At 37.6% G+C, this 12,706-nt stretch overlaps 1 protein-coding gene across 2 annotated transcripts in view; it reads left to right on the top strand.

The window, feature by feature from the left end:
* Window positions 1–12,706, top strand: part of TRIO (trio Rho guanine nucleotide exchange factor) — a 263,174-nt gene that overhangs the window by 242,821 nt on the left and 7,647 nt on the right. For both annotated transcript variants that reach the window (XM_034411889.3, XM_034411890.3), the window contains exons 48-52: window positions 110–864; window positions 5,242–5,489; window positions 6,547–6,685; window positions 8,663–8,690; window positions 11,559–11,721. In XM_034411889.3, coding sequence (XP_034267780.1) covers window positions 110–864; window positions 5,242–5,489; window positions 6,547–6,685; window positions 8,663–8,690; window positions 11,559–11,721 — 1,333 coding nt within the window. The remainder of the gene's footprint in view (window positions 1–109; window positions 865–5,241; window positions 5,490–6,546; window positions 6,686–8,662; window positions 8,691–11,558; window positions 11,722–12,706) is intronic.

The raw sequence follows: 12,706 nt of genomic DNA on the forward strand, positions 1-12,706 counted from the left end.
TGTAAGACTTGATAATCAAAAACATCGCCAAATTTAGTTTGCCGTATGAAAGACTGCTTTACATCATCTTTCATTTTTATGTGGTTTTTTTTATTTTTTCTTATTGCAGCCTTGACATCACCTATTGAGTACCAGAGGAACCACAGTGGTCCTGGAAGCAGCAGCAGTAGCAACAACAGTGGCCCTAGCACCTGCACTGGAATCCCCAGCTCCAGCCGTAGCAGGCCTTCCCGGATCCCGCAGCCAGTCCGACACCACTCCCCAGTCCTGGTCTCCTCTGCTACTTCAGCCCAAGCAGAGGCAGACAAGATGTCAGGTATGTCCATTCACAATTCCTCCCTGCCTCCCCACACCACCACTCTAGAGGCTGGCTTTAGCCAGGCAGGCAGGCATCCATCCAATGTACAGCAGAATGGTCCAGAAATAGAGAAGATCCCCAAGATGAAAGCAATGGAAAGCCCCCGGAAGACATCTGGAAGCCCTTGCAGCTCGGCAGATTCAGATCAAAGGGAATGCCGTGGGAATTCAGAGGAGAATCGTTCAAGGAGCAACATAGGATCATTGACACTGGGAAAAACAAGACCAGGAGCCATCTCACCAATTAACTCTCCTTCTGCAATGACTTTCCCGTCTCCTTTTGGAAAAGAAACTTTTACACCCAGCAGCCCCCTGCAGAAGGGCTCCTTTTGGAGCTCCATCCCAGCATCCCCTGTCAGCCGCCCAGGCTCCTTCACTTTCCCCGGGGACAGTGACTCCCTCCAGCGCCAAGTCCACCGCCACTCTTCACACAGCAAGGACACAGACCGCATGAGCACTTGTTCCTCGACCAGCGAGCAATCAGTACACTCCACCCAGAGTAATGGGGTAAGAGCCGGAGCACTTCTATCCTGCGAGCTCTTCTAAAAAATCTTCCCATCTCCCCTTCTTGTGCGTGACCATCATATCTCCATACTAACTTCTGGCTCTCCAGCGCTGTATCACTGCAATAATAATCAGTTATGCTCCAACTTTTTCTACCAAATTTTGGTAGAAACGTATCTGTGTATGTATACAGAAGACGTAGGTTTGCAGTATGTATACATATACACAGAGAAACTTTCTAACTCTTCATTCTGCTGAAAAAAAGGGGGTCTGCTAGCCTGGTTTCTACTAACTTTGCTCTTCGCTTTCTTTCGTCTAACACGAAGGCACAAATTTAATATGCTGTGCACAGCCACCACGGTGGAGCTCAATTCATGCAACTTCTGTATTTCCGTGGCAGAGTTGTTCAGGGTTTCCTCTTCCTCCTCTGTTCAGATACAAGCACAACAGTTATTCTTTCAGTACTGAGGAAAAGTTTGAAGAAAATGATTGCCTTGCTGGTCCAGACCATTCTGTTTCCAACAGCAGCCTGCGAGATGTATCCGGGAAGCCCACAAACAGGGCTTGAATTCAACCCTGTTGTTTCTGTTATCTGGCATTCCGACGAACACAGAGATTTTCTTTAACTGCCACTCTGAGTTCTTTTTTTATTATTATTTCAATTGAATTGCAACATTCTGTTAACTTTAAAAGTTCAGCTGCCTTTTTGCTATCTTTAAAATAGGGCAAAGAATCGTCTATTTAAAAAAAAAAAGATCCTAAGTGCTATCAAATGGCACACATGTAGCATTATCCATAACCAGTCTATATTTTTAGCTGCGTCACTTAGCTCTCTTAAGTGTTTAAAAAGCTATAGGTTTGAGTAATTTCAGATTCAGTTTTTAGCTGCTCCACTACTTGGTTTGCAAGGGAACAGCATGGTTGTCTGCCAACAAAACCTACAGCTTCTGTTTTGGACTTCTGTTTGAATATGCAACATGTCATTCAAAGAAGACCTGAGTATTTAAAAAAAAACCAAAAAACAAACAACACTGCTCATGGGGAATGTGATAGGTACATATCAACTCTTGTCCTTTCCCTAGTTCAGTGTACTGGGCAATTTACAGCTCCTTTTACAACTTCTGCACATTAGTTATATATCACATGGCCTTCAGAAACATTATTGCAAGCATGCACTACCTTTTTTTTTTTTTTAACAATATAGCACTCTGCTGATTCTTCTTTCACTTACTAGAGCGTAGCTTTAGGGTCGGAACTTCTGCTTTGCATGCATCCTCTTGTTTCCAACTCCTATTGTTATTCTGTTAATTTAATTGGACTGCAGAATGCTTTTTTAAATTGTTTTCTTAGGAAAACACCAGCTTGGCAGCCAGTGTAAATAAGCTGTTAGGCTGTTGCAAGTAAAGATAACATGTATTGTTAATGCAAAGTATCAAAGGGAAAGTATTAAAAATTAACTGGGGAAAAGTGATTTGAAGCAAATTTCCCATTTTATAAGAAAACCGGGGTTTTGGATGCAAAGGCGTCCAGATATGTAGAACAAATTACAGAATTTGTATCTTAATGTTTAAAAGTAACAACAGTTATTAAGAGATTGCCTAGAAACAAAATGCTGTTTACAATAAAGTATGGCTATAGTTCTTGATAGAAGACTTGACACAAACAACATGAGATTTTTAAAAAAAAACTAGCCATTTTTCATTATTAGTAGTTTCCCTTATTTAATTTTTTTTCACAGGACCTCTATTCTGATAAAGAAGTAATATCCTTCTTCCAGGTCAGTGGATGGCAACATCCAATCTGCAAATCACTTTTTGCAGGACTTGAGGATGTAATTAAATTATCATAGCATTTAATCTTGAACAGTCATAATGCCTGAGCATAAATTGAGCATGGAAAATCATTGGCAAGAACAATGCCAATTACAGGAAATTATGCTGTAAATTTCTAAGATCCAAGAATGTTACAAGGTTTAAAGAGCTGGGAGTGCATTTAATTAAGAAGTTCAGGTCTAAGGTCCTAGCTTCTGAAATGATTCCAGTTTCCTAAAAATTTCTAGCTTTCATAGCAGTTTTTAATGCTTGGATCTTGATCCCTTTAGCCATCGTGCTCTGTTATAGCTGGAAAAAAAAGGGATCATTGTATGTCAGTTTATTAAGAAGCATCTTAAATCCTATTTAAGATACAGCGTAATAAATAAACAGTTATTTGTTTTGAATACAGTGAAAAAGTATGATATAATCAGGATTTCAGAATCAGTGTATAAAGAAGAAGTGAGTTGGCTTGATTCTCATTTCCAATTTCTGAGGATATTTAGAGATTTTTTAATCTCTGAAATACTTTGCTCTTGCTACTTTAGTAATACCAGTGGTGGGCTGCTGCCGGTTCAGACCTGTTCAGGCGAACCGGTAGTTCCAACCAACGTCTCGGCCTGCTCACCCGCCTTGGCACTATCACGTCCTATATCCGTGATGGCGAACCTATGGCACGTGTGCCAAAGGTGGCATGCAGAGCCTTCTCTATGAGCACGTGCACTGTCGCCAGTTGTTCTTCTGGGTTCCGGTGCACACATGCGCACCAGCCAGCTGGTCTTCACAATTTCTCATTCAATTAATAGGCCCTTTTCATTTCCTTACACTGGCAATAATGTGGAGGGCATTTTAGGGTATTATGTGCACAAGAAGATGTGCCTGAATATGATTTAGACTTCAGTATTAATCAGCTTTCTAACTGACCGATGCTACAAGTTCTGAAATAACAGACCTTAGCGTGGGGACCAGCTGCTCTTCCGGGTTCTGGTGTGCACATACGCACCGGAACCCAGAAGAGAGCAACTGGCCAGTGCGCATGTGCACCGGACCAGCTGGCCGCCGCACATGCACATGACGGAACCCAGAAGAGCAGCTGGCCGCCACATGCATGTGCACCAGCCAGCTGCTCTCTTCCGGGTTCTGGCGCTCCAGCGCATGCACACGCATCCAGTTTCGGCACTCAGTGCCAAAAAGATTAGCCATCACTGTCATATATAATTGCCAGTTTTTCGATGCCGCGCACATGCACGGAATGCTCACATTTTAGGTTCTGGGCAGTATGTGACGCCCACCTCTGAGTAATGCTAAAAGTTTTCATTACCTTCAAAGGAAAAACTTTTGATTTTTTAATGAGTGAAGGTTTGCCCTTTGCAAAACAAGTCCTCAGGTTCCCCAGAATAGCCATTCAGGTAATTTCTGTAGACATGAGGTCACTGCTGAATTTGACATATGACCTTAATTAATTGACACTAGGTATATATGAGGTTGTTTTAAATTGAATGAGATCATGTGTTGGTTTAGCAAGTCAGCAAATCCCAACTGACAGTGCTCTACATGGTTTCAAATGAAAATATTTTTTGATTTTATCTGAAAATGTCAAGGAGTATACTTGAGAATTTTTGCATGCAAAAAGATGCACTTTCCTCCCTGCACCTATAAATCATTTCAGATATGACTGTTCAAATACATCCACATAGATGTACCGTAGAGCCAAACAGTCATATAGTGTTATCATTATAACAGTATTATTACCCGTATTGCCTGAAGGCTGTGGATAAGAGTAATTTAAGACAATCTTCAGAAATGTATAATTTTATACATTTACACACACACACACACACACACACACACACACACACACACACACACACTGACATTTATAAACTGCTCAGAGAGTGCTGTAAAGCACTATGGAGCAGTATATAAGTCTAAATGCTATTGCTATTTAGGCCCTGGCATTGGCTCCATCCTTTGTAGTATATTGCTTTGCAGAAGATAGATTATAACTCCCATTTTCCCAAAGCATTATTCTAAAAAATTGGAGACGTGCAGTACATTGGGGAAAGTTATATCACACTGTTAAAAGGTAACTTAATCCACCCTTTGGAAATCCAGGAAATCATTGGCCTACTTTATCACTGTATTTAGCAATTTAGAATCCCATCTGATACAGCAATTAGCCTGGAATCTGAGGCTCTTGTATCCTAATGCAGGATCTGTCACCCTCAGTCATCTGTTTTGAAAACAAGAGTTTGTAAATATGTACAGAAGTCAAGAAATGCAAGCTTATCATGCTGTGATTCCACAAGAAAAGAAGTTAAACAATTACTATACTAACAGAAAAATAACATTATTGCACTTAGTAATAGAAAATTAGAATATAGTCTTCATATTGATAACCTTTGTTGCATAGGCACTCAATTTCATTATTTAACATCCCACTCTCACATAGCTGCTTAAAAGGTAACAGCCTTTTATTTTGTCATATCCTTTTCTATTTGTGTGCATTATCAACTTTTTCCTCCTTTTTCTTTTCTCTCTCTCAACCTTCTAATTGGTTCTTCTATAGAGTGAAAGTAGCAGCAGTAGCAATATCTCCACCATGCTGGTGACACACGATTATACGGCAGTGAAGGAGGATGAGATTAATGTCTACCAAGGAGAAGTCGTGCAAATTTTAGCCAGCAACCAACAGAACATGTTTTTGGTGTTCCGAGCCGCCACTGACCAGTGTCCTGCAGCTGAGGGCTGGATCCCCGGCTATGTCCTAGGACACACCAGTGCAGTCACTATTGATAACTCTGATGGAACAATGAAGTAGGTGTAATGCATGCTTCTTTGATGACTTCATTAGTTTGCAATAGCAACAGAGTCTTGTGGTACCTTAGTGATATAAACTTTCCTAGACCAAATCCAGTTCTCCAGTATATAAAATGGGCTCCTGTTTATTTTTACAATACAAATAGAAACTACAAATAAGTATTTTACTAAAATAGTTATTTTACTTAGAAAGACTGATTTAATGAAGGATAATATTTAATGTTATTTCTCTAAAGTCATGGTAAAACATACATTGTAAATTATCAACTGTGGATCAGTTAGGGGTCAAAAGTTACAGGACCTTGGAAAACTCCAATTGAAAACTCCAGTGGCTGCTGAGATTAATTATTTTATTTATTTGTTTGTCTGTCTGTTTCTTTGTTTGTTTATATCTACCCATTATTATTTTTAGAAATAACTCAAGGCTTTGAACGTATCTAACACACTTTCCTCATCCTGTTTCCTCACAACGAACCCTGTGCATGAGTTGGGCTGAGAGAGAATGACTGACCCAAGGTCACCCACTGACTTTCATGGCTAAGATGGGACTTGAATTTACAGTATCCTGCTCTAGAAAGCAAGTGCCTTAACCATTAGACAAAACTAGCTCTCTCCGCATGTTTTATAATCTCTAACTTGTTACCAACAAGTAACATCTCTTTTATCTCCAAACTGCTGGATATGGTTAACATATCTCATTTTTATTTTAAAAAAATAATAATCTCAAAAATCCATGCTCATCATAGCACATAGTCAGGACCACTGCATCCCTCAGCTACCTCACAAATTGTCAAAAAACCAAAAGCATAGTTGCAGTTTACTAATGTGTAAACTGCCCTTATTTTACAATGATGTTAGAAATCATATTTTTCACAAAGTGACAGTTAGAACAAACTCATAATCTCATTAAATCATTTTGTTCTCACTGTCATTTGAAGTGGACTTCTCTTTTCTTCCCAGGTTTCTCTCCCTCTAGGTTGATTTAAAACATTTTTTTTCCCAATCAAAGTCATCCACAGGAAGGTAATCACAAGCTATTATGTTCTAATTTCAGGAAGTCGTCATCTTGGCACACAGCACTCCGCCTAAAGAAAAAATCTGAGAAAAAAGACAAAGACGGCAAAAGGGAAGGCAAATTAGAAAATGGTTACCGTAAATCTAGAGATGGACTTGCTAATAAGGTTTCCGTGAAGGTATTTCTTTGTAAATGCTTATACTTGAAAAATGTTAAAAACTTTAAATCTATAAAACGTGGGATAAATTTTACCAATATTTCCTGAAAAGGATACAAATCCAACTGACATTCCTTTATTGCATGATGAAAAAGTTGACAATTCCATTCTCAACATAAAAAAGGAAATCTCAATTTCAATTGATTGTCATCATCATAATAACAAAAAATAAATAAAAACAGGCAGTTTTAATAGTATAGCTAGGTTTGTAACTCATTTTATGAGGGATAGCTATATCCACTAGCATGAAAATCTTGTAGGCTAGAGCAACTAAAATTATTATTCTGAGTACAGTACCAGTGTGCTATCTAAATTAATTTAGCATGAGCTCCAAGATTAGTTACAGCGTTTTGATGCTGTGGGTATACTTTAATTCCTATGCGGAATGAAAGAAGCTGAGGCTCTTAAAGTGTTTATCCTGACAGATTGGGTGTCTGAAATTAGATTGGTAAGAAAAGAAAAAGAAAAAGGTAACTTTTTCTCTCCTAATTTTTTTTATATGTATCTAAATTAATGTGACCATGTGAGATATGGGGAGATAGCCACTTTGTTAATATTTTCTGAAAAGCAATAATTTGTTTTAAAGATTTTTTAATGGTTAATAAACACAGTCTCTTAATATTATATCATATCTATGGAGTATCAATTTCTGCATTCAGTGTTATTTAATATATATTAATAAATGAGCATTAGCATGTTGTAACTCTCTGCCCACAGCAGTTCTGGAGGGCCAGTATAAAAAAGTTCCATGTGAGCTGAGACTGTGCCCTATGGACGAGGGGGCATTTAAATTACAGCTCATATCCTGTTGTATTGCCCCCTCTAAAGGGGCTCAGGGACTCATAACACCTTACCTGATTAAATATACTAGAAATTCCGATCATTTTTATGTAAAATTACTATTGTCAGATCAATTTGATTCAGTTTCTCTGAACATAGTTAAGGTTTGTTAAAGGTTTCTGTAAAATTACACAGACTTTGGTCATTAATTCCACCATCAATTGTAATACATGCCTTGGGTCTGTTTGGTTCTGTTCAGTTTTGCTTTATTTTAATCTTCATTTTTTTTTTTTTGCTGGTCCATGACCGTATAAAAGATTTAATTGAATATTAATAAATCTGTTACTATGTTAAGTGGAGCATTTTCTAGGGCTAAAACTCCAGACTTCCTTTAGTTCTATTTATTACCCATACCACCCAAATCCCTTTATTTCAGTTCCTCTAGTCATTTAGAACAGGTGTCAAACTGGCGGCCCAAGGGTCAGACATGTCACGCGCAGGCCACGCCTACCCCAGCTCCCTGAAGGGAAAAAACATGATATGTCACATGACGGCAACATGACACAGCGAGTTTGACACCTGTGCTCTAGAATATAAACAGAGAGTACCCAATCAGATATAATTTGTAAAAGGTTACATTACAACTGCACATATATTTGAATTTGTAATGATACCTTGGAGAAATTTTCATTTCAGTTCATGATCAAATAGGATGTGTTCAAGATGTGTCCTCAGCTGTCTTGATATTCATGGCATATATAGCATAATTTGAATAGCTAACCAAATACCATTTTGTTAGGTTGAATTGTTGTCAGGCACAAGAAATTGGGAGTCAGGCTTAAGTCCAAAATTAGTACAAGTTTATTCCATGTTTCCTCTAAACATGAATCTGAATTACTAACGGTCAAGGCAAATTGGCAGTCAATTGGCAGATAAGTCAACAGAACTCAAGGAGGACTGAACTTAGATCTCTTGTGGTGATGAAGGGACCCCACATTAATGATGCACTTGACCCCTCCCTCAGGCTCAGCCTGGTCATTTCCTATAACTGTTTTGTTTTTTATTCTTGGCTTGCTATAATGTTTAACTTTTTTTATCTTAAGGACGGACATTCTGCGAAAATTTCTGAAATGCTAATTCTATTCTTCTCCTTTTCAGCTTCTCAACCCCAACTATATTTATGATGGTAAGTTGAGATTAGGTATAACATTGTAGTTTCACGAGAAAAAATATTTTTGAAATAGTCTTAGAAATTATTATCGGAGGAAGAATTCATCACTAAAATACATTAAAATGTCATTGATATCTATTAAACCATCAGACAAATAGCAAAGTGATATAATCCTTTTAAATCAGTTTATATATTCTATTAAGGATGTGCAGATCACCCAAAATCTTCTCCATATCAAACACGTGTTCAGTTAGTTCGCAGCTCTACATATTGTACATTTTATTAAAAAAAAATCAATTATCTCAAACTAATTAACAAAAGAAAAAGAGTACCTGCAGAACTATTAACAAAAAAACAGAAGACAACAACCAAACTAGTTCTTATGCAAAAAAGAACTGCATCTTTCTGGTATGCAATTCTCCATAATAGCAAATGTTGTATGCATCCTGTTTATAGCTTTCTCTAAAAAACAGTCAACTTGCATAATGTAAGGTGATTTTTGCAGAGCTGTCTGACATAGACACTTTTTAAGCACATGCACAGAAAGTGTATATACTAGTATATTTGTATAGTATATGCTTTGAAATGTAACTAGCTATAATATGTAGTAGTCAAGGTGGTGTTCTAGAAACCAGGAGCTTTTGAGTTCCATTTCTGCCTTAGGCATGAAAACCAACTCAAGTGACTTTGAGTCAATCACAATCTATCAGCCAACCTACCTCACAGGGTGATATTATTGTGGAGAAAAAAGGAGGATGAATATTATGCATGTTTGCTGCCTTGAATTACTTCAAGTAATTAAGGCAGATAAAATCCTCATCAATAAATGAAAAATAAGTAAATATTATCATTTGCCACTTTCCTAAATATGTAACTTTCTTTACACATCTTTCTCATATATCTCTTGTATGAGTGTACCTTATAAGAGTGTATCTTAGTAACCACCTACATGATTTTTCCCATGATCTGTTCTTAACCTGATCTTTCAGATACACTTATTGCCGCTGTAACTGAGTCCATCCGCCTTGGTACTGGTCATCCTTTTCTTCATGTTGCTTCCACCTTTTCTGACATAAGAGTTTTCTCCAGATTGCTATCCCTTCACATAAGTTGTCCAAAGTAGGATAATTTGAGCCTGGCCAATTGTGTCTCAAGCAAGAACTCTGGGTTCATTTGTTTTATGGTCCATTTCTTAATTTTCTAGGTTATCCAAGGTATTCTCAGTAATCTTCCCTATCTTACCAAAATTCAACAGCATTAATACTTTTCCTAGCCTGTTCTTCAAAGTCCAACTTTTGCTTCCATAGAGTGTCATAAAAAATGTCACTGCTTGCATGATTCTAATCTTTATAGGTATAGACACATCACAGCACATTAATCTTTTCCAGGCATTCACAGCTGCTCTACCAAGTATTAGTCTGCAATATATTTATTGATTGTTTGTTCCTTTACTGTTGATGGTTGATTCTAAAAGGCAGAAGCTATCCACTACTTAATTATCTCCATTGACAATGTTATATTTTCCATCCATGTGGTTTCCTTCATAAAAAGATAAGTGCGGTTTATCATTGCCTACTCTCACACCACATGAGCTGATGCCTTTTCCATTATTAATTAATTAATTTTAATTTTGATTTATATGCCGCCCTTCTCCGGAGACTCAGGGCGGCTTACAGTGCGTTAAGCAATAGCCTTCATACTTTTGTATATTTATACAAAGTCAGCTTATTGCCCCCACAAACTGGGTCCTCATTTAACCTACCTTAGAAAGGATGGAAGGCTGAGTCAACCTTGAGCCTTGGAGAGATTCGAACCAGCAGTAAATTGCAGGCAGCTGTGTTAATAACAGGGTGCTTTAAACCACTGTAGTACCAAGGCTCTTATTGCTAAAGTGACCTGCCTTTGCCATCTCACTGATGCCCAATATAGAGGTCTTCTTGCTTTAGCTGGCAATTAGGATGACGTTCATGCTTTGGGTGATCCTGCTGGAAAAATATATTCTCCAGGCATACACTTCTGTCATTCTTTGCTCATCCCTCCATGAACACCACTATTGCAATAAGGCAGCCCAGCACAATGGTTGGGGAATGGGAAGAGAAAGTGGAATGGATTGCTTCAAATAGCAGTTTGAGGAAAATATTTTAAAATGCTTCCATATTTTTATCTGTATCAGAAAAGTTTCTGACTGTGTTCTGTCTGCTACACTAGCAGTATAGCCTTACTACTTTATATGTTGTTCATGTATTGATGCATAAATTACCTTAAAGGCTCTCAAACTAGTTTTTGTTTTGTTATGCTGCAGTTCTATTTTATGGAGTCTTGCTTGTTGAGATTCAATATAAATTCTGCTTCTTATGGTATCCTTACTGTCTTGGTAGTCACACTTATTTTCTTCCTTGAAAAAATATCAAAGGAAAGATAATACTGAAGGATATATCTTTTGGGCTCTTTGGATTTTATTCTCACACTTGTATTTTTCCATTCAGAAGTTTCAGACTTCTGCATTCTCCCTTCACCTGCATCCTGTTTAGAGAAATTCATTTCCAAGGCTAGGGACAATCTTGTGTTCAAATGACTGTACAATCTCCAGAGGTATATTATTTCATCAGGAGAAAAGTGTGCAACCTACTGGAAATTAAATGTTCAAACTATGCAATATTGCGGAGGAGAAAGCATACATGCATTCAAAGTGATGTGTATGTTCAGCATTCAATAGAAAGGTGGGGTATAAATGTGTAAGCGAACATGCTCTTTAAAATCATATTTTGTTCCAGCTATGATGCAGAAGTAGCATATATATCACCTCAAAATTGCATGACTATAATGTTACCAACAAGACAGTGGCCTTTTCGTCTTTAACGGCAACAATTTACTTTTTTACAGTTCCCCCAGAATTTGTAATACCATTAAGTGAGACAACGTGTGAGACAGGAGAGACTGTCATTCTTAAATGCAAGGTCTGTGGTCGTCCCAAAGCTTCAATCACTTGGAAAGGTCCTGATCATAATACATTGAGCAATGGCAGCCATTACAGCATCTCTTGCAGGTATTGGGCTTCTCTTAACTGCATACTTGTACCATATTGGAAGGAGATTGCAAATGTGAAGAAGTGTAAGCAAATATAATAAGTTTGACTTGATGCCTGTCCCCATCCTAGTTCCTTCAGTATTGTGCCCCTATACTTAGAGGCACCCACCCCATAATAGCACTTTTTTCTCATTTATTTATTTACTTACTTACTTACTTACTTACTTACTTACTTACTTACTTACTTACTTACTTATCTATTTAATCATTATTCACTTTTTAAATAATTTTAATATTGGAAGAATGCTCAATGTTTCAAAGTCAGGGCTGTCTCCAGATATTCGCCATTTTTATTTCATAAATTGCTTGTAGGTCCAGTGTCTGTCCAGACATTTCTCCATATCATAGGCAGCTCAAGCCTTTTTTTTTTATTACAAAAAAAGACAAAAGTGATTTTCAGCCTCACTAGTAACTAGTAAATTCACTCCACAGAAAGGCTACAATTAATTCTATTAGATCAGATATAATAATACAAGCTTGTCTGATTGTGCTATCCTTCATCTTCCTTCTTTTAGTTCAGTTTATATTAGTCAACCTATCTCTTCCTCTATTATCCAAGGGACTTATAGACTGCCAGGGACTCATCCTGGTTCCTGATCAAAAGGATAACATGTCACTTTTAGTTGTTTTCTCTCAGTCATGAAGTAATTCAAAGGGAAGATGGGCAACAGAGATCAAATCCCAAAGGTGCTTTTTCAAAAGGCAACTGGACTTTGTTTTTCCTTGAAGAGGTTTCACTTCTCATTCAAGAAGCTTCTTCAGTTCTGGAAGCTTCTTAGATGAGAAGTGAAACCTCTTCAAGGGAAAACAAAGTCCAGTTGCCTTTTGAAAAAGTACCTTTGGGACAACCATGACTTGGATGACTGAGAATCTCCATAAAGAACATAGATCAAACTACACTGTAATATCTGTTAGGTGTTAAGCAAATTGCTTATATTTTAGGG

This window comes from Pantherophis guttatus, chromosome 3 (genome assembly GCF_059756535.1).
Source record: "Pantherophis guttatus breed Tessera chromosome 3, ASM5975653v1, whole genome shotgun sequence".
Taxonomy (NCBI): domain Eukaryota; kingdom Metazoa; phylum Chordata; class Lepidosauria; order Squamata; family Colubridae; genus Pantherophis; species Pantherophis guttatus.